Source organism: Ochotona curzoniae, unplaced genomic scaffold (genome assembly GCF_017591425.1).
Source record: "Ochotona curzoniae isolate NIBS_2020 unplaced genomic scaffold, NIBS_Ocur_1.0 contig_43, whole genome shotgun sequence".
Classification (NCBI taxonomy): Eukaryota; Metazoa; Chordata; class Mammalia; order Lagomorpha; family Ochotonidae; genus Ochotona; species Ochotona curzoniae.
In genome coordinates, this window is record NW_024466218.1 from 9437094 (window position 1) to 9457869 (window position 20776).

At 39.6% G+C, this 20776-nt stretch overlaps 1 protein-coding gene across 1 annotated transcript in view; it reads right to left on the reverse strand.

The window, feature by feature from the left end:
* Positions 1-20776, reverse strand: part of CCDC178 (coiled-coil domain containing 178) — a 301909-nt gene that overhangs the window by 250486 nt on the left and 30647 nt on the right. Inside the window, exons 9-10 of the mRNA XM_040984659.1 lie at positions 17609-17704; positions 17329-17465 (exon numbers count right to left, since the gene is read on the reverse strand). Of these exons, the coding sequence (XP_040840593.1) occupies positions 17329-17465; positions 17609-17704 (233 nt within the window). The remainder of the gene's footprint in view (positions 1-17328; positions 17466-17608; positions 17705-20776) is intronic.

The following is a 20776-nucleotide window of genomic DNA, read 5'->3' on the forward strand; positions in this document are numbered from 1 at the left end:
GAGTGGGATAAACCAGTGGATGGAAGATCTTCTTCCTCAATGTGTCTGTGCTTCTCTGTCACTCTGTCTTTCAAATAATTAAAAACAAGTTTACCAAAAAAGAAATCTTATTCAGCCTAGGAGACTTCAAGTAAAAGATACAAGGCATGTTACAAAATTTTTTACCAATGAGCCCAAAATCAGAACATTCATTCTAGGGGACAGTTATTTAATGATTCTCTTTGACAAAGAATTTAAATACTAACTTTGATGGTGGAAAAGTAGGTTAAGCTGCCACCTATGACATCAGTATCCCTTGTGAGGACTTATTTGAGTCTTGGCTTCCTGACTTCCGATCCAGCTCCCTTCTGGTGCACCAAAGAAAGCGAAAGGATACAGCCCGACTCCTTGAGTCCCGGTATCCACATCAAAGACCAGGATGAAGCTCCCGGCTTTGCCTTTGGTCTGGCCCCACCGTGGACCTTATGATCATCTGGGAAATAAGCCAGCAGATGGGAGATCTCACTCTCGGCCTGCCTCCCTCCTCATCCTACCCTTCCTCATCCTTCTTTTTCCTCTCCTCTCCACTTTCTCTAGCTTTCAGATAAACAGATCTTTTTCCTTGAAAAAATGCTTTGAAATGATAGGCTGGTAAGATATGGCTAATCAGATATGGAAAGCACAGTACCCTGTGGATTCAATATAATTCTTCCAAGCTACTTTAAAACCTCACTAATGTTCAATCATTGTTTCTGCAAATAAGTCACCATCCTGTTAACTCTTGACAAACACATTTTCCTCCAATGTGCCAATATGCGGTCACGGTGTGCGGTAGCTTCTTTGCTCATTTACCTTGATGATCAACCCTGCCTCTGGATCACTGCAGTTACATTGGCATTGTCTTGCTTGATGTACAACCGAACATTAGGAGCAGTATTTTACAGAGCTTGAATATAAGAAAATGACTATATAGAGATTTATAGTACGCAGTTAACTTCAAGAAAACTAAATTTAAACTAATTTTAATAATCTCCAACAAGTTCATTTTCCTTGTCATAAATTGTTGAAGGTGGTCTGTCATGTGAATATGCAATCAAATGAATTATTTGCTCAAAACCAATGTCCCTTAAATGTAAAAGGTCCAATCACAACAGAGTCTGGCTTGTTGCAAAGACAGACGTGTCCAATTATATACTGCCGATACAAGGAAAATCACATATCACATGTCATCATCATCAACAACTGAAATCCTGGGAAACAGCTGTGTACCCAGGATGTTGAGCAAAGACTGATAAAAAGTTCAGGATATTTAAGGTAATGTAGCCTTTTTAAGACTTCCTATAAGTGAGCAGTAGATCATACACTGAAGTAATCATGTGCCTGAGTTACACAGTATAAAGTGTGGGAATGGAATCAAATGATGAACTGGTGATCCCATAGAATCTAGGCACATAAGAGCTCCAGTTTAAGGATGTTTCCTGGGGATGTTCACCAGAATTAAAGGGTCACTGATTTTCTTTTTATTATTTTTCACCTTAAGGAAAAAGAGAAGCTATAGGTAAGAAAAGGTAATTCAAATACAAGGAATGAGAAAGGAAAAAAATAAAGACTAAGAAGCACCTTCTGAGACAAAAGAAAGTGAATACAACCAACCACACAAGGAAATAAGCAAAACCATGTTTCTACATGGTTCTGAAATAGTTGAGTTCTGTGCCCAAAACATTCTGTAATGTATCAGAAATAGAAACAAAGAGTTACTTAACAAGAAAAGTGATGTGGTTTGATAAAGAATTTTGAAGCCAGATTTATATCCAAATCCCAATTTCTCCTCATGTAATTTGGGATGGTGTCATGCATTGGTCCACATATGAAGAACTAGCCTAGCAATATATATGATAAAAGCTACTATAAATATTAGTCCTTAAAAAACTCAGAGTTAATATGTACATCCCACTTATCCACGTTAAATAACAAAAAAATTATTCAATAAATAGGTTTTAGCTCATGAAAAAGTATGTAAGACTGGCAGGGTCTTTACAATGCTCTCAGATTTACTGACCCAGAACATGTGGAACCCCCCAAAAATGAGAAAGAAAACAATCATCATTTATATGACTTTGTATCAGAGAGATTTCATAAATGAGTGTAAAGTCAGAGTAAAGGGAACAGGAGCATAGATACTAACGAAAAGGAAGAATTAAGGCTAAACCTTTACATTTAGCTTTCATTCATTATATCATCTATTTCATGCATAGTGAAAAATACACACACACACACACACACACACACACACACACACACACACACACACCCCTTCGAGCAGGAAGCAAAGCCCAGAACAGAAACAACCAACCAACCAATGGCCATGATACATAGTGTGAGAATTCCTGGAGGAGAAGCACATGGAACTCGGAGGGCTGGTTAGGTGATGCTCATTGAGCTTCAATGCCATGTCAAGTGCTCTGCTGCTCACTGGCAAATAGATTCAAGAAGTTCACACACACAGAGAATCTGTGCAATAAATTATAACAATGGAAGAAGCACTTCACATGTGTTGGCTTGTGGATAGGGAAAAAATAAGTGACCAAAGCAGAAAGCTTCTGAGATTAACTAACATCTGAGCCATTCTATGAATGAGAAATTAATCAGATTTTTTAAGTTATTATTTTTGATGATTTTTACAGAGTTGATTTGGGTTGATTAAGGTCAAGTGATACAGGAAGGTGGGTGAGATCACCATTTCCACATTTTTTTTGTCCTTCCTGTAACTGGGGGAAGAGGAGAGACAAAGGAGAGAAGCCACATCCAGCCTCCCAAATGCCTCTGCACTCCGAGATGAAGGAGAGCCACCTGACACCATCCCAGGGTCCCTGATGTGGTACATGTTCCCAGGGTCCTGCTCATAAGGTTTCAGTAGTTCAATAGTTCCGAATTACTGCTGATCTTGACACTCCAAGCACGATGCAATCTTTCCAGAATCCACTGGTTGAAATAGTCCACCTTAAAGTCTCCGTTTGCCCGGTTATTCACTGCCAACACTTGGCTGGAGTAGTTGAACAATTTCTTCTGTCCTCCATCTGCTGTTGTGGTACCAGGTATCCTCTGCAGGTTCCAATGTATTGCTTATCCTCCATGTGCACCTTGATATGCTGTCTACTGCTCCACATAAGCAACGGAGGAGACCCAGCTCTGATATATGCACTTCATGGTCAGGCCATGAAACCTGTACTTCTCTTCAAGGCTGGGGTTCTGAGTCCAGTGATTCAATTGGGGGATCCCCAAAGAAACTTCATTTAAGGTGACTCCAGACCTGACTCTTGTGTGTGCTTGCCAATACAGAGTCTAGCACAGTCTGTCACCCCAATCAGCTTATGCACATTCTGGGTATTAAAATTGCTGGGTCAGTTCTGTCTTCAGCCCTGTCTTTTCTACAAACCAATGGGTGTTGCAGCCCATTCCTACCCACCACAGACTTGGCCTTCACAAAAACCAGTGGAAGCTGCAGCCTAGTCAGAGCAACCCACAATGACCCTCACCTGGTCTGCCCCCCTGCCCGGGTTTCCATGTTTGCCAGTATATACAGCAGACTGATCCAGTCAGTCACACACCCCATTTAGCTCTCATATATGTCAGTGGGCATTGAAGCCTAGTTCAACCCAACCAGCCCAACTGGCAGGTGCAACTCTGTCTAGTGACACCTGTTCCAGTAGTCGTTCTCATGCTCACCAGTCAGAGTGGCCACCCAAGAGGGAGGTGCCCACTATTTCCCTATGGGCCCGATCCCACTCCTGGACCCTGTATTCTCCAGGTGGTTCTACAGTTTAACTTGACAGAATCTGCCACCCGTGCCACCATCTGCAGGCCGATGCTGCGGCAAAGCCCATCCAACCTACACTCGCTCTAACTTCTGCATGTACCAGTGGGAACAGTCCACCCAGCCTGGCTTTTCCCTGAGCCAGCCCACGTGAGGCCAAAAGGTGTTGTAGCCCTGCCTGGCCTGGTCTGCCCTATCCCACACTCACACAGCTTCTCTTCCTCCCCCTCTGGGACTCACGTGTGCTGGTTGCGTGCTGCAGCCCAATTGTGCATGGCCTGCCTCTCCTTGGCATTTACCAGTGGGTAATGTAGCCTGGTTTTGCCCAGCCCACCCTCAATTCCAACTCACGCTCATGGGGACTACAGCCTAATCAAACCCATCTGGCCCCCAGTCCTGGCCCTCATGTAAACTGACTTGTGTTGAAACCGAACCTGACCCAGTCCACACTCTGTTCTGGTGCTCAGATTTGCCAGAAGGTGATATGAATTGGCCCAGCCTGGTTTGCCCCTAACCTAAACAAATGTGTGCCAGTGAGTACCATTCCCTGGCCTGGTCTGGCCAGCTCCCTTATTGTGGTTCTTGAGCTCACCTGCAGGAACTGTGTCCTGACAGAGGAGTTCCCCTAGCTCTTCCATCAGAACCTCTCCCAGTACCAGATCTCCCGCACACCAGTAAGTGCATTGACCAGCCGTATTTAGTACATCTGCTGTCCTAGCAAGCACTGTGGCTTTTTTTGGACTGGCCTTCACCCATTCCAGTTTGTACTGTTGGATGTTACAGCCCTGCCAAGCCTGGCCCACACCCAGGCACAGCTCACGCATGGCTCAGCAGGGGCAGAGACCTAGCCCAGCCCGCCCTACACCTACCCAGGTTCTTATGAGCACCAGTGGGTAGAGTCTAGCCCAGTTTGGCACTCCCCAAATCCAGTCCACACTGTGCCAAGGGACACTTGCAGCCATGCACAGACTAGATAGCAGCCCCCACTCAGGCCTTCGCACTTGCCAGTGGGAACCAAAACCCAGCCATGGTGTCCTCTTTGATCCCCAGCCAGGCCTGCTCCCAGCCATAGATCTTGTGTATGCCAATGGCTGTTTTGATCCAGCTTGGCATATCTCCTCCCCTTGGTTTTTGCCTTTGGATGCTGTGGCCTGACCTGAGCCTGCATGCCCCCAGTCCCAACTCTCACTGGCAGGTGCTGGAACCTGGCCCTGCTCAGTCTGCCCCCATCCCTGACTCATGCAAACTGGTAGATGTGACAGCCTAACCCAGCATGACTTGTGCTCCAGCCTGGATTCTGTACTTACCAGTGAGCTAAGGTTTGCTCGGCCTTACCCGATCTGCCCTCTTCCAAAACCAAATCACACACTAGACAACAGTTGGAGCTACCTTTCCTGGCCTGACCAATACCCAGACCGGAATCACATGCTCACCAGCAGGAACAATGGCCCACCAGAGGAGTTTCCCAAGGTTCCCCACCAGGCCCACTCCCACACCCAAATCTCATGCATGTCAGTGGGTGCTAGGCCCTTGCCTGGCATAGCCTGCTCCTCCATCTTAGCCTAGTATAATTTGGTGAAAGTTGTGGCCCTGCCCACCCCATACCCTGTTTTAGGATGCTCATGTGGGTGCTGCAGCCTGGAACTGCCCAGATCATTCTCAGTCCACGTATCCAGAGTGTTAGTAGGTTTCATGGTCAAATCTAGCCAAATCTTAAGCTAACCAGCAGGACTTGTATTCTACACAGTTTGGCCCACATATCCTCCACAGAATTTACCCCCAAACCTGGTTTTTTCACATGCTGGTTAGTGTCATGATCCTGCCTAATGTGACTCATCACCTGTTCTGACATTCAGTCAGGTACTGGGATCTAGTCTTGCTAGATAGGCCCCAGGCCTAGCTTTCCCATGGACTGGCATGAGGTGGTCAGCAATGTTCCACGTTAATAAGCCCAACTCCGGAATCCCATGTGGGATGGTGCATGAGTCTGACCTGTACAGATCTTCCAGTCTCTCCTCTCCAAACTACCAGGTCTCAGTCCCTTCGCTTACCTGCAAGTAGAGTGGCTCTGTGGTTGAGCATCCCTCAGGATTAATTCCTATCTACACGTGCTGTGGCCTTATCCATGGATGCCCCTAGGCAGTAATTCCATACTCCCAAGACCCTAGAGCTTGCAGCCGGGTGGCCAGGAGGTGAAACCCAGCTCCATTATTGCTCTGGCTGCCCATAATCCCAGGATTCACCCTCCGCTAGGTAGTGGATGGGGAGCTAGAATTCCCATCAGGAAGCCTGGCCCAGCATGATTTCTCCCAGACACAGCCGACTCACCTAGACTCTGCCCAACAACATGAGATGGGCAGACTCTGAGCAGACTTACCAACACTCTGCCCCCCAACTTGGGGTGGTGAGTGAAGCCATGATCCTGAGCATGCCCAGAGCTGTCCCTGAGATCTGCCACAGTAGGATCACTGCGGATGGAGGAAATTCTTGGACTTTGTGCTTGGACAGGCCCAGGATTCTCCCCCTGCTTAGCAGTGGTGAATGAAGAACTAGGACCCCCAGCAAGAAGTCTGGCCCAGCACAGGTTCGACCAGCCACAGCCACATGGCTGCCTTAACTGGGAAATTAATCAGATTTTTTAAAACAAGTTATTTAGTAGGAACAGGAGAATTCCAACTGTGGGAATGCTAAAGACAGAGACTGAGGATCAAAACAATGAGTTTAGAGACTTAGGCATTTTAATCAGCTAGAATCTAAAGATCATAAATTGAAGTTAGGAAAGAGAAATTAGCTAGGCAGGTGATAGTTTACAGATTCTAATCTATCATATCAGGAACTTGGATTTTATTCTATAACTCATAAGCATCTATAACATTGCTTAGAGTGTGGAAAGCAAGATCACAGGCCAGATTGTTGTGTGTCTAAATGTGATTACTAGTCAAGCACAAATTACTAGTAATTTGGTAAACATTATTAAGTATGTGAAAAGTTTTAATGAGAATGGAACATAAATACTGATTGCTAAATGCACTAACCCGTCTTTTTATGTTGGAAAAAGATTCATATTTCCAGTCTATAAAAGGTAAAAACAGGAAGAGGCTAATGAGTGCAGATGCTAATAAAGAAGTGATACAAAGAACATTATATCCTGAAGAGCACAGGTTCTGAGAGGAATGAAAAATGGAAATCCTGATGTTTTACAGGAAGTACAATTCATCCTTGAACTTAAAGAGGTATTTGCGGGCCCGGTGCCATGGCCTAGTGGCTAAAGTCCTCAACTTGAATGCACTGGTATCCCATATGGGTGCCGGTTCCAATCCCAGCAGCCCCGCTTCCCATCCAGCTCCCTGCTTGTCGCCTGAGATAGCCATCAAGGACTGCCCAAAGCCTTGGGACCCTGCACCCGTGTGGGAGACCCAGAAGAGCTCCTGGCTCCTGGCTCCTGGCTTTGGATTGGCTCAGCTCCAGCCGTTGTGCTCACTTGGGCAGTGAATCATTGGAAGGAAGACCTTCTCCTCTCTGTATATCTGACTGTCCAATAAAAATAAATCTTAAAAAAAAAAGAGGTATTTGCAGCTGTTTCACGGGAAGTACGATTCATCCTTGAACGTAGAGGTATTTGCAGCTATCACTAATACAGAACACACTTGTTAAAGTGTGTTGTCTTTAATTTCTTCCAAACTAAGTTATAATATAAATAAGTTGTATTTATTTTTCATGAGATTTATTGTGATGTTTGATTCTTTGGATCTATACATTTTACTGCATATTTGCATTATCTTTTATAATAATTTTTCAATTTCTTTTATGTTTGATTTCCCACAACACTAATTTTTTTTAAAAGATTTATTTATTTATTGGAAAGTCAGATACACAGAGAGGGGGAGAGACACAGAGGAAGATCTTCCATTTGATGATTCACTCCCCAAGTGAGCGCAATGGTTGATGCTATGCCTATCTAAAGCCAGGATCCAGGAACTTCTTCCAGATCTCCCACACGGGTGCAGGGTCCCAAGGCTTTGGGCAGTCCTTGAGGGCTATCTCAGGCCACAAGCAGGGAGCTGGATGGGAAGCGGGGCTGCTGGGATTGGAACCGGCACCCATATGGGATACCAGTGCATGGGAAGTGGAGCTGCTGGGATTAGAACCGGCGCCCATATGGGATCCCAGGCGTTCAAGAAAAGGACTTTAGCCGCTAAGCCACGCCGCTGGGCCCCCAACAGTAATATTTTTCTTTCTCTTTTTGCCTCTGTGATGCATTCTGCCTTATATTCCAGGAACACAGGTGATTTTCACACAGCTGTTGATGCTAATTAATAAAACTTTAGTGGAAATGTTCTTTTCTATTTTACAAGTTTTGGTATATTCTTTTCTAAGTATGCCTGAATTATCGTGTCCTATTAGTATTAGTTGTTTTAACATTACTTAAAATGAATACTGCGACTTCCTATCTCAATTTTATAATAATCGCATTATTGGAATTCTTGGGGTGGATGGCAAACATACTGGTTCCTTCTAATAACTCTCATTTGTGGTTAAATTTTCCATGTGTATTTTTTTAATTTTGAGCATAATTTTTTTAAAGAAGTATTTATTTGGGAGATTTTGTGGGGGGAAGGTGGTCAGGGCCTTTCATAATCAGATATATGATACGAATCACTCCATCAAATCAGTGTGAAAACATCCCAGCCAGGGAATGTTCTCAGCTGTTTTTCCTTCCCCCAGGTTCCAGTCTCTCTCCCCAGCCTTCCTTTGAGAGTCAATTTTCTTCCAGCTCACCCGTTGAGGTACCCTTCCATGAGCCTGGTCTTTGGCACAGATTTGTGACCCATCTTATGTAGCCATTACAATCTAATTCCCTTGTTTACAAAGTTCAGCAAGGCAGCTGTTTCACCTGTGCTTGCAGAGTAGCCAAACATCAGCTGGCAGTTCAGCCTGCTCCCTCACATTCTTTGCCTTGGCCTCTGGGATTTCCTCGACTTTACTGTGAACCCAGCACTCAAGGGATATGAGCCCTGCTTATGTTCCCCTTGTGACTGTTTCACAGAAAAACACTTGACCTTCTGCATTACCTATATCGCAAGAGACACAACCTCCAACTTCTGCACACTTTTTTAAGCTATCCCATCCCAGCTCATGGTTTCATTTTGTGACTCCAGGTGTCTTCCATAACGTCCTCATTGCTGGGGTATATAAACCAATGCATCTAACCATGGCCTTTCATTATTATTTTCAGACCAACTACAAATCTCAAATTTAACATGGTCCAAGGAGGTCCACTTTCATCTTGTGCTCTAAAATGCTTTCCATATCCTCTACAAACTCTTTTCATCTCAGCAAGTAGCCTCTCTGTATCGCCCTCCATCCCATGTTGATATTCTACCTCTCAAAATATCTTATTGGAAATTCTACAAAATGCATCTGAAAACCAACTGCTTTTTATCAGTTCTTTTAACATGTTTTAAAATATATTTTGGAAGTCACAGTTGCAGAGAGGGGAAAAAAGAGAGAGAGAGAGAGAGGGAAATGGAAAGATTCCATCTGCTGTTCACTTTCTAAAAGGCTCTAATGGCCAGTGCCAGACCAAAGCCAGGAGCCAAGGGGTCCTTCTGTATCTCCCCCATGAGTGACAGAAGTCCAAACAACATGTGTCATTTTACAGCTTTCCACAGGTCACTAGCTGGGAGCTGCATTTGAAGAGAAGTAGCCAGAATATAGGCATCCCTCTATACAGGATGCTGATATCACAGACACAGCTTTACCAGCTATGCCACAACACTGGCCTTTCTATAAAACTTAAAGTCATCATCATTATGATTTTTCTGAACTACCGAAAAAGCCACCCTCTTTACACATACAAAAGCCCATCAGACAGCAGACAGCCCCCGTGATATTACACGAAGTGCATGATTAGAAGCATGTTTTATGTCTGTGTGCCGTATCTCAGCCCACTGCCAAGCTTGCAGGATCAGGGCTGCACCGGCCTTGCTGCCATCTGGCTCCTTGTGTCACTCCTCTCCTGTGTGACTTTCCAGCGACACTGGCCTCGATTCCCCCTCCATAGCACCAAGTACTTTGTCTCAGGTCTTCTGTGCTTTCTATTCCTTTTGCTCGAACGTCTCTTCCCCAAACCTGCTTCGTGGCTCACTCAGGTCTCAATTCACATGTGTTTTTCACAGAGGTGACTCTGGACATCCTCCTTGAAGCAGAAACCCCTCACCTCCCATGGCTTGTTATCCTTGACGATGTTACCCAACTGTGTTTTCCTCAAATGTATATCAGCGAGTGAGTCTCTCTCAACTTTACATGCTTATTATTTATTTTCTCCTAGAAGAACGCAAGTGTGAGTGTGTGTTACACAGAGAACAAGTGCTCAGGGCACACGTACACAATCATGCCATGTATGCACACATGTGCTCAGTTGGCTGGAGTTCATGGGAAGTATATTTAATGGATTTCAAGACTTCCTGCACTATAATTTATTGATTTTAATTCTATGAATTTTTATTTTGTTTGTGTTTAATAATTTTATTTCCGATGTTGTTTCCATGAACCTTTCAAAGTTCTATATTGGTCAGATTTTCATCATTGTGCCTGAGCACCTGTAATAGTTGGCATAGCAAACAGGGATGTTCATTGTGACCTCATTTTGGTGCTCACGCCCCAAGATCTGATGTCCCCAGCAGTGCAGACATCTGGTGAGGCTGGAAAATGGCAGTGACGGCACTTGTGGAAGAAAAGATCGAATGCAATACAGCAAGCAGAGAAACCTAGAGCTAGACCTGACACTGGCTACTCTAACCAACACTTTTACGGGAACTACAATACATAACCATGCCCCACACCAACCAAGAACCTCATTAGCCCCATTGGAGTTCTATGCGTACTCCCCTAGGGCTGTCACAAGAGTCCGTGGTTTAAACTGCAGATGTCTGTAGCAGTGTGGCAACCACATGCTATTCAAACCATATCACTCTCTCTCTCACACACACACACACACACACACACACAAACTTGCTTCTCATTTTGATTTCTATAAGAATAAATGTTGACTTTAAATTTAACCATAACTACATTATCATATTAATCAATTAGCAATAATTATAAAGTTTTAGCATTTCTATTTGGAGCCTATTTACATAAAGTAAAAATAAAGATATAAGAAGCTGTTTCTCAAACCATGGATAAAAGTGATTATTATATATGTTAAATATAATCACATATAACATGTTATAGTTAATGTACCACTAATCCATTTTTACAAGGATATATTATTCAAGGTAATTTGATATGTACATCCTTTAGTTAGTTTCTCTAGGACCCACAAAGAGAGATCTATATGGGCTCCATGTGCAAGCAGTTGAATATCATGAGTATATAGCTATGAAAAAAGCTGTGACTTTAATCCAATGCTATGTGTAAAAACACTAGAACAATACTATTTCTAAAAGTAAAACTATCACCAAATAAGCTGAGTTTCCTCTCCCTGAAAACCTCCTCTACAGCCTTACCCATTGTGTTCATTTGCTGTTCCAGTGCAATAAGCCACAAAGGATCAGCAACTTCTTGACATGGTAGATGTGCTTTCAAATATAACTGCATTCCAAAAACTTACTTCCTGAATTGCTATTGTTCTCAAAGTTATTATCATTTATCTGAAAGGATGATGCTTCCATCGAGAGGTAATTTTCTATAATATGAAATGTTTATCTTTTGAAGCATACATTTTGGTAAAGTTTTTATAATGTCACAAAGGTTGTGTGACTTGAATATCTAAATTAAGAATAAAGTTTATTGCCAGAAGGAAAGCCTATATCCATTAGTATTCATTCCCCGTTTTTCCTTCTCTAAGTCACCAGCAATCACTATTTTCTATTGGTATGAATTTATCCATAAGTTTTAGAGCAAATAAGACCTTTTCTAGACCTACTTTGTAGAAAATTCTATCATAAATGGCTTTAGATTTCCAGCTTGTGCTTTTCCTGCACCAATTGAGATGATCATGAAGGAATTTATCTTTCTTCTAGGAATAGAGTTCATTATGTCAGTTTATCTTCACATGATAAAGTAACTGCTTTCCTGGAATAAAGATCAATTTGGCTTAATGCATAATACTTTACACACTGCTCAATTTCGTTTTTCCAGTATTCTGTTGATCAAAACAACAACTTTGCATTCATAATAAATATTGATCTGACCTTTCCTTATGAAAAAAAGAGCAAAATTAATTCAAAAAAATCCAATGTATTCAAAGAAGGTATAGTATTTACAGAAAACCAAATAACTTTTTAAAAATCATAATAAAAACAATGATTAAAATAAGCAGCAGTCCTGAAACTCCTACATTTCTCCTTTCCTGCAGTTCTTTCCTTTTCTAATTTTACATATTTGAGAATCAGAGACACAGCACCAGAAACAGTGAGCTTCTATCCACTGGTTTACTCCCTAAATGTGCATGTCAGCTGGGCTTGGGCCAGGCAAGAGCCAGGAGCCAAAGGCCAGAAGCCAGGAACTCCCACACAGGCTAATTCTACATGGGTGTCAGAGAATCAGTACTTGAGCCATCATCTGCATCCTGCTAAGGTCAACACTGGGAAATAACCGCAGTCATTGGGAATGGAGCCAAGACTGGAACCAAAGCACTGATACAGGATGCGAGCTTCCAACTGCTGTCGTAACTGCTGGGCCAAATGCCCATCCCTTCCTGGCACTACTTACGGAGCATACTGATCTGCAAGAGACTATAGCTTCTAGAATGAGAATTTTGGGTTTTTTTTTTTAGGGACTCATGGAAGACAAGAAGTTTTCCTGTATGTGTGTCTGTGTTTTTACATACTCATTGCAGCTATAGAACTATTTTAATGTGTGTATGCCATATGAATTCACTAAAAGATTGGTATCTGAACATATTTTGGTTACACTAAATTGACAATTTATAAAACTGCATGCTTCTTGTTTCTAAAGTACGCTGTTTTTGAAGTAGAACCTTCATAGAAAATAGGACATCATCTCTATCCGTTTTCAATATGAACATTCTAGTAATACCCTAAAACAAAATAAAATCTACATGTGACTGTGGCCAACAGAAGCCCGTGGTGGGTGCTATCTTAGTCACTGTCACCAAACTGGACCTCCATCACCAAAGTTTAGCCTATAATTTTGAAGAAGGTCATGTTACAGATGGTTGGTTTTTTTGTCTTTTCATGATTAACATAATATTTATGAGATTTACTGAAGTTGTACGAAGTTCAAATCTGTTCATTTTCATTCCTGCACTGTACTACTTTGGATGTCTATGCTACATTTTATTATCCATTGGATTCCTGATGTTTATTTAAATATTTTCTGGTTTTGAACTGTTAAAATGATGCTGCCATGAATATTTCTGTAAATGATTCTTGGTTTCACATGTGTATGAATGACTGCTGGGTGTATCTTTAGGAACAGGTACATTTATGTGTGTTGTAAATCATGTTAAAACATACTTTAACATTTTTAAAAAAGATATTTTTATTGGAAAGTCAGATACACAGAAAGGAGGAGAGACAGAGAGGAAGATCTTCTGTCCGATGATTCACTCCCAAGTAGCCACAATGGCTGGGGCTGAGCCAATCAAAGGCAGGAGCCCAGAGCCTCTTCCGGGTCCTCTACTGCTTTCCCAGGCCACAAGCAGAAATCTGGATGGGAAGCAGGGCTGCTGGGATTAGAACCAGCACCCATATGGGATCCTGGCATGTGTAAGGCAAGAACATTGACTGCTAGAACATCATGCTGGTTCCAAAACATATTTTAACATTGTTATTCAAAATTCCACTCCCAGTGGTAACCTGAGAGCCCTGTTTACTGCAATGCCCTTATGAAATCTAAAATAGAAACGCTTACATTTCAGCCATTCAGAAAGATGTGGTGAGAAATTTCGTGTTAGTTGTATGTTCCTCGATGACTGAAATCAAGCATCCTTTTCTAATTATTATACATTTTTTTGCCTTTGTTTGTTCAAGTCCCCATCTATTTTATTGGACTGTTTACTTGTTTCTTATTGATTTCAAAGTTTTATTTTGTTATGTTGCATTTATCATTATGCACATAAAACTAGCACATCTGTTTTTCTGTATGGACTTGCCTTTTCAGTTACAGGTATTACACATACCTTTTCTCTTTTTCACATTTTCACTGTAGTCTATATTTTCACTGGTTTAAAATTTTTCTTCATGGTAGTGTAGTCCTGTTTTAGAAAACTGACTTGCATTTATAAAGATGTTTTCCTCTGTCTTATCAGAAGATTTTGGTTGTTTTGACTTTCCCATTTACAACCATGATCTCACACACACACACACACACACACACACACACACACACACACACACACACACACAGATTTTTGTCTATGTTAGTAGATAGGGACAAAAATACATTTTTTTCATAAGGCTATTAGAATGCTGGCACTTTTTCTGGTGCTGCATTGGCACCATTGCAACAAATCAAGAATCAATCCGGGCTGTCTATTCATTTCCAGGGGGTCTAGATATCTGTCTTTGCTCCAATTACAAGTCATCTTACACACTGAGCTTTTTTAGCTATCAAAAAATACTATTACAATTTCCCAAATTTAGTATTTCTTTAACATCTTATGAGTATTATTTCCTCCTTGGTTTTGCATATAAATTTTAGAATCGGCTTTAATTCTACATATACATACACACATGTACACAAACATCACATTCTCTAAGAAGTTGTTTGAGATTGCATGTATATCTTTAGTTTAAATGTTTCAATTCTTCATTTACATTTTCTTTTATTTGCTTCAATAATTTTATATCATCTTCTGTGCACAGCTTTGATGTTCTCAAATGTATTGCAAGACACTTTTTAAAAACATGTTAGTTCATCAATATTGTATCTATAAATGTTTCAATTTTCTATTTATCTGTAATTTGACCAATACTACAGAGCTTTTATAATTAGCTTTTTTCACAGTTAAACATATCATAGAGCTTTGTATCTCAGAAAATTCACTTTAAAATTAACCTGGGTTAGTTTCACCTGGTGACTATTGTATTAAACTCTAATATTACATTAAAAGTTTAGCTATCATCAAAATAAAGCTCTTAATTTATTTGGTTAGAATTTGACTGTTTCTCATTATTCAGTTATAGTTAAATGTTTGGCAAATCCTTCTACTCACTTATTTTAAAAACTGTATTTCAAGTATTTTCGCACTTTCTTCATTAAAGGTTCCTAATTCTTATTTACAACTCTTTAATTACATTTGAGCAAAATTTTATAATAAATGAAATATTCTCCCTTATATTTTCTAAGTAGTTGTTAGAAGTCCTATGATCCACTAAACCGCAATATAGTTGATACAATTCTAAATGACCTAGATGCTAGAAAAATATTTCTGAGAAAAAATATTTCCCAATGCAATATTTATAACACATCACAAAAATTTAAAACTTAAATTATGATAACTGTCATGCAAATCATAGCTTATCTGTATAACAGACCTTATACATCTATCTTGGAAATGTGTAGGACATACATAAAACAATGTGACAAAAAAATTTTGTATCATGTTAGTATTAAATCAGGAATTACAAAAAGTTATTCAGCAAAAAAGAAAAAATACATTGTTAGTAAAATGTCCGTGAATGCAGGATGATTTGAAGTTCACCTCTTTTTATACTTTCTGTATTTTCCAAATTTTCTAGAACACATGTGCACTATAATTACAATACTAACGAGATCACAGAAGATATCATTGACCCTTGAAGGCACTGGAAGATTTTGTAAAAATGGAATCTTGCTCATCTTGGCTTAGGACACAAACGACAACCACCACAAAACCAGTCTATGGCATAGCCAAGGACATAAACTGACAAACAGAACTTCTTTTACAAATACAAGGTTACAACCAATAAACTTGGCCTTGGCATAGGACTCAAAGATTTTTCAATTTACTGTCCAAAAGAAAATGAAGCACAGACAGCAAAGCCGATTAAGGATAAAACCCCTAAAAATAAGGTACTTACAAAGACCTGCAGGCTCTTACATGTCTAGACACAAACTCTAAAATAACTATTCACCTGCTGTTTAAGAGAGAAGAAATTACATGTAGATGCCTAGTCCAAACAAGGATTCATAAAATAATCCAGCACTTTTACAAGAAATTCAAAACTGTGCAAAATTATATTTGCCTCTGTGTGACATTTTAAAATGTTAACTGGGGCAAGCAAGATACATGTCACGGAAATCCTTCCCTATAGTGTTCTGTGTGGTGGAGCAGGTAAATTTGCTGCTTGTAACATTACATTTGATATGGATGTAAGATTGTGTCACGGGGGCTACTCTAATTTCAATCCAACTCAATGGCCTGAGAAAGTGGAAGGTAGCCCAGGTGCTTCACTGCCACCCATGTGGACGATGTAGGTAAAGCTCCTTTTTCCCATTCAATACTGAATTATGAATACCACAGTTTGTGCCAGGGAATATGTTCAATAATGAGGACTCAATAATTGTGAAGAAAAAAAAATGGTTGTGACTTCTGCTGGCCCCCATGAGTTTTCTGGTTTTGAGACAGATACACATCAATCAGATGCACATGCAGACACACGCTCACACAGTGATACAACGCACATCACACATTGTGAATGTGACACCTACCCAACAATCAATAAAGGCTTTCCAGAACTCACTCTAAAACTGACATTTTAAAGTCAAATGACAGTTATGTAACATCAGGAGCAAAACATGCAAGGAAAGGAAAATAACATAAAACCTCATGTGGACTGGGAAACAAATAAGACACATATGGAAAACCAAAGCAAATCCAACAATTGAACCAAGTAATGATGGTGAACCAGAAATAATACAGGATTGAAATTTCAGATATGCCTATTCAAGAGGCCATGGGTGGCTTGTCAAAGAGGGGATTGTCCCTCCAGCTCTGCAAAAAGAGCATGCTTATCAAAGAGCAGATAATGGATTGGAGAGAGAACACAGTGACTGGATGTAGACCAGTGGTGGAAATCATTGCAAGTTAATGCAAGGCATCATAATGGCTTGCACTAAATTTCTGGTGGAGTAGCCAAGTGGACAAATAAAAAACATTACTCAGTATGTGGAACTGTTTTTGTCAAACTGCTGAATAAAAATGTTGAAATAGAAAGAAGAATTAAAAAAAAAAAGGTGTCTGAGCTAAGAAAACTGGAGTAGTAGATGTGGGAAAACATTTAGATTGATTAAAGGCAATTATGGCCTTGATTAGACATTCTAAATTTAAACTATGCTTGAGTCTAGGAAGATACGCCCCAAAAGGTGAGGTGAGTATCAATAAAATTCCCTATATGATCAGCTTTGTTTCATACTTTGGCTACTTCTAAAGGGACCCAGAGTGGTTTCAGAGTAACATTTGGAAAAGAACTAAGTAAAAAGCTAATGACAAAAACAAACACCATCATACTACCAAGGGACACTAATTGGAAATAACTATATTTAACATAACAAATACATATATTTTAAAAATTCAAAATCACCTGTCACTGATTTGATTTGTTACATTGTCGATGTCAATCTCAAGTCTTCTCTTTTCTTCCATCACTTGCATATAAGCTAATGAAATTTCCGAATACTCTTTGGAGACATTAGAAATCTCAACAGCCCATGATTTTTTCTTTAAGAAAATAGAAGCATCATTTATGCTTGTTTAATTATCAAAAATATAGCATATAAAATAAAATTAATATTAATTAGATGATTTAATATTTGGCAATAGATGACAGAGCTCTATTGGAATGTAGAAAAACATCAACTTACCGCAGCATAAAATTTATTTAGTGCATCCAGATACTGTTGCTCAAAGTTTTTTTGTTTCCAGCCTTGTTGATCAAATGTTTTCTTCAAATCATCAAGCTAAGAAAAAAAAATGCACAGACAAGTAAACTGTGGGAATCTCCTTTGTTTTATAGAGATAGGTTGTACTTTATGCAGTTATCAATACTTAGTAAATATTAATTAAAATTGTATACAATAACACCACAGGGTGTTCCCATTTGTGAACATGAATGCAAGAATCAGAATAAAATATGAAAAATCAATCCTGTTATTATTTCAATGAATAATCAATCATAAGTACAATATTTATTTATACAACATTTTAAAAATTAGAATGTTTTCAATTATACATCATTCTATCAATTAAAAAATAAGATGGAGCCTGGCATAGTAGTCTGGTTGCTAAAGTCCTGGTCTTCCATGTGGAGGGATCCCAGATGAGTGCTGGTTTATGTCCTAGCTGTTTCACTTCCCATCCAGCTCCCTGCTTATGGCCCCGGGAAAGCAGTCAAGGATGGCCCAAAGCTTTGCAACCCTGCCCTCTGCTCCGTGGGAGACCAGGTTCCATATGTGCTTGACTCTGGCCATTTGAGCCACTTGGAGTGGACCAGCAGATGGAAGATCTTTCTGTCTCTCCTTCTCTCTGTAAACAGTATCCATTCGTAGAAAATGTAGTGAGTGGATAGGAAAAGAAGCATTATAAGAGAATCCTAAGTGAGAGGGCAAGGCAGTGAATTTGCAGACAGAGAACACAGAAATGTGATGAGAAATAAAACTGTAGGACTTCTGGAGCTAAGAAAAGGTAGAGAGAGTAAGCCTAAAGAAACAAGAAGGAAATTATATCTATAAAAACAAGCATTGGCATCAAATTCGGAACATAACAGAACTGTTAAATCTAGCAATCATTACCTTTTCTAAAAAAGATTACATTTTTTATATTTGCAAATCAAATAAGAGCAGACAATGCTTATACAGTTATACAGAAGATATAGCAAATGCATAAGATTATTCTATACCATAATATTGTAATACAGTTGAAGATATAGATTCATTTACATTTTTCCAAGGCCATTAGGAATTAGAATCCAGGAATGGGCATTTTGCATGGCAGGTTAAACTACTGCTTAGAGTATGCACTTCATGTGTCAGAGTTCCTGGCTCCAGCCTCAGCTACCGGGTGCTTTTGTTCTAACTTCCTGCTAATGCACCTGGGAGGCAGCAGGTGATGCAATGATGGCTGAAGTGCTTGTGTTCCTGTCACTCACATCAGACCCGAATGGAGTTCTGAGCTCTCAGCTGCTGCCTGACCTAGCCACAGCTGTTGTAATTGGGATGTGTACCAGCACATAGATAGATCTCTCTCTTTCTCTATCTTCTCCTTTCAGTCATTCTTTCAAATACATAAACACTTCTGTACAAAATAGGGCATAGCAAGTTAAGCCACCAGCGATGATACCAGCATCCCATATGAATGCTAGTTCCAGTCCCTATCCCATCCCCAAATGAGATCTATACCACTGATGTGCCTGGAAAAGCAGCAGAGGATGACCCAAGTGCCCGGATCTCTTTACCCATGTGGGCAATCTGGATGAAGCCCCTAACTCCTGGCTTTGATAGCCAGGCCCAGCACTGGATATTGCAACATCTGGCGAGTAAACCAGCAGGAGGAAGATTCTCAGTCTCTCCCTTCTCACCATAACTCTGCCATTCAAATAAAAATAAAAAAGGAAAGCTTTAAAATAAATGATAAAACAACTTCAGGAATACACATCATGTGATGAAATATCTCATGAAAAAGAAAATAATATTTTTAATAATGGCAAAAAACGTAAAATATGAGAGATTATCTGGTATTTTTCACCAAAGGATTCTATCAAACTTTTGAGAAAAGATTTATTTAAGCAAATATTAAATTTCTAGTTAGTAAGGCAAAAGAAAGCTTCAAAATCCATTTCATAATACTTGCATCATTCTGATAAGAAAATCTATCAGAAATAGTACAATTAAGAGCACCAGAACATATTCACTTATGAATATGGATGCAAAATCTTAAATAAAATACTTGCAAATCAAACACAGCAGTAAATTAAAGGAACAATAAACCATAACTGAGCACAGTTCATGTAATGAATTTTAAAATGGTTCAATACTAATGCAGTACAACATTTCCACAGGTCAAATAAGAAACTCTTTAAAATCATCTTCAGATGTTCTCAAAGTGTTTTCTGCATGTCAACATCCATTCCTAATGATTTTTTATATTCAGGGACTATTTTACAATATCTAAAATTAACATTTAGGTAACACTGAGCATCGATAAAAATATGTTAATAGATGTCATTTAATGTTTTATAAGTAAAATTTGCAATGAAATATACATTTATAAAGAAATTGGCATCTTATGATTAAAACACCTACATTTAAAAAGCAAATTGCTTAATTTGAAACACTGAGGTAAAAAGTATGAACCAAAAGGCTGAATTGGCTGGGCTTACTGTACAGCATACAGACCAACAACTCAGTACCAAAAAATAACATTTTACTCACAATGCCCCCTGAATAATGAAAACATTGCATTATATGCAAAAAGGATTGTTATTTTCAACTGTTATCTATAAATGCAGTTTCAAAGCAATATTCTGTACTTGTGCCATTGTTCAATATGATACAAAAATCACTAATATCACTAAATCCTTAAGAGTTGTTTTTATTTTCTTCCCAAATGGTATAATTAAATATATATGGCTATTAGTTTATATCACAAAAATGAGCTGAAAATAACAATTTTTTAAAATGTTGAGCTACAGAAGATGAAGAGGGACTTGAAAATACTTACATATAACAAGAAATTGGTCATTATATTATCTTAAACTGCATATCAGTTTTAACATGCTTTCTGATACACAAAAGTAATGTTAAAGATAGAAAACGAAATCTGTAGTTTCGCAGACCCAAACACAACAAAATCACAGAAAGTTTGTGCTAGTGAAGAGCGCTACCAGGAAGCACAGTATGCCTTGAAATTACACAAAACAGTTAAGTTGTATGTGCAATTAGGCAGCACAAATCTTTTCTTTTTCCCTTGAACTAGGAGTTTCAATTGCATAGCAAAAAATAATGCGTAGCTATAGTGCATATCATTGCTTTTAA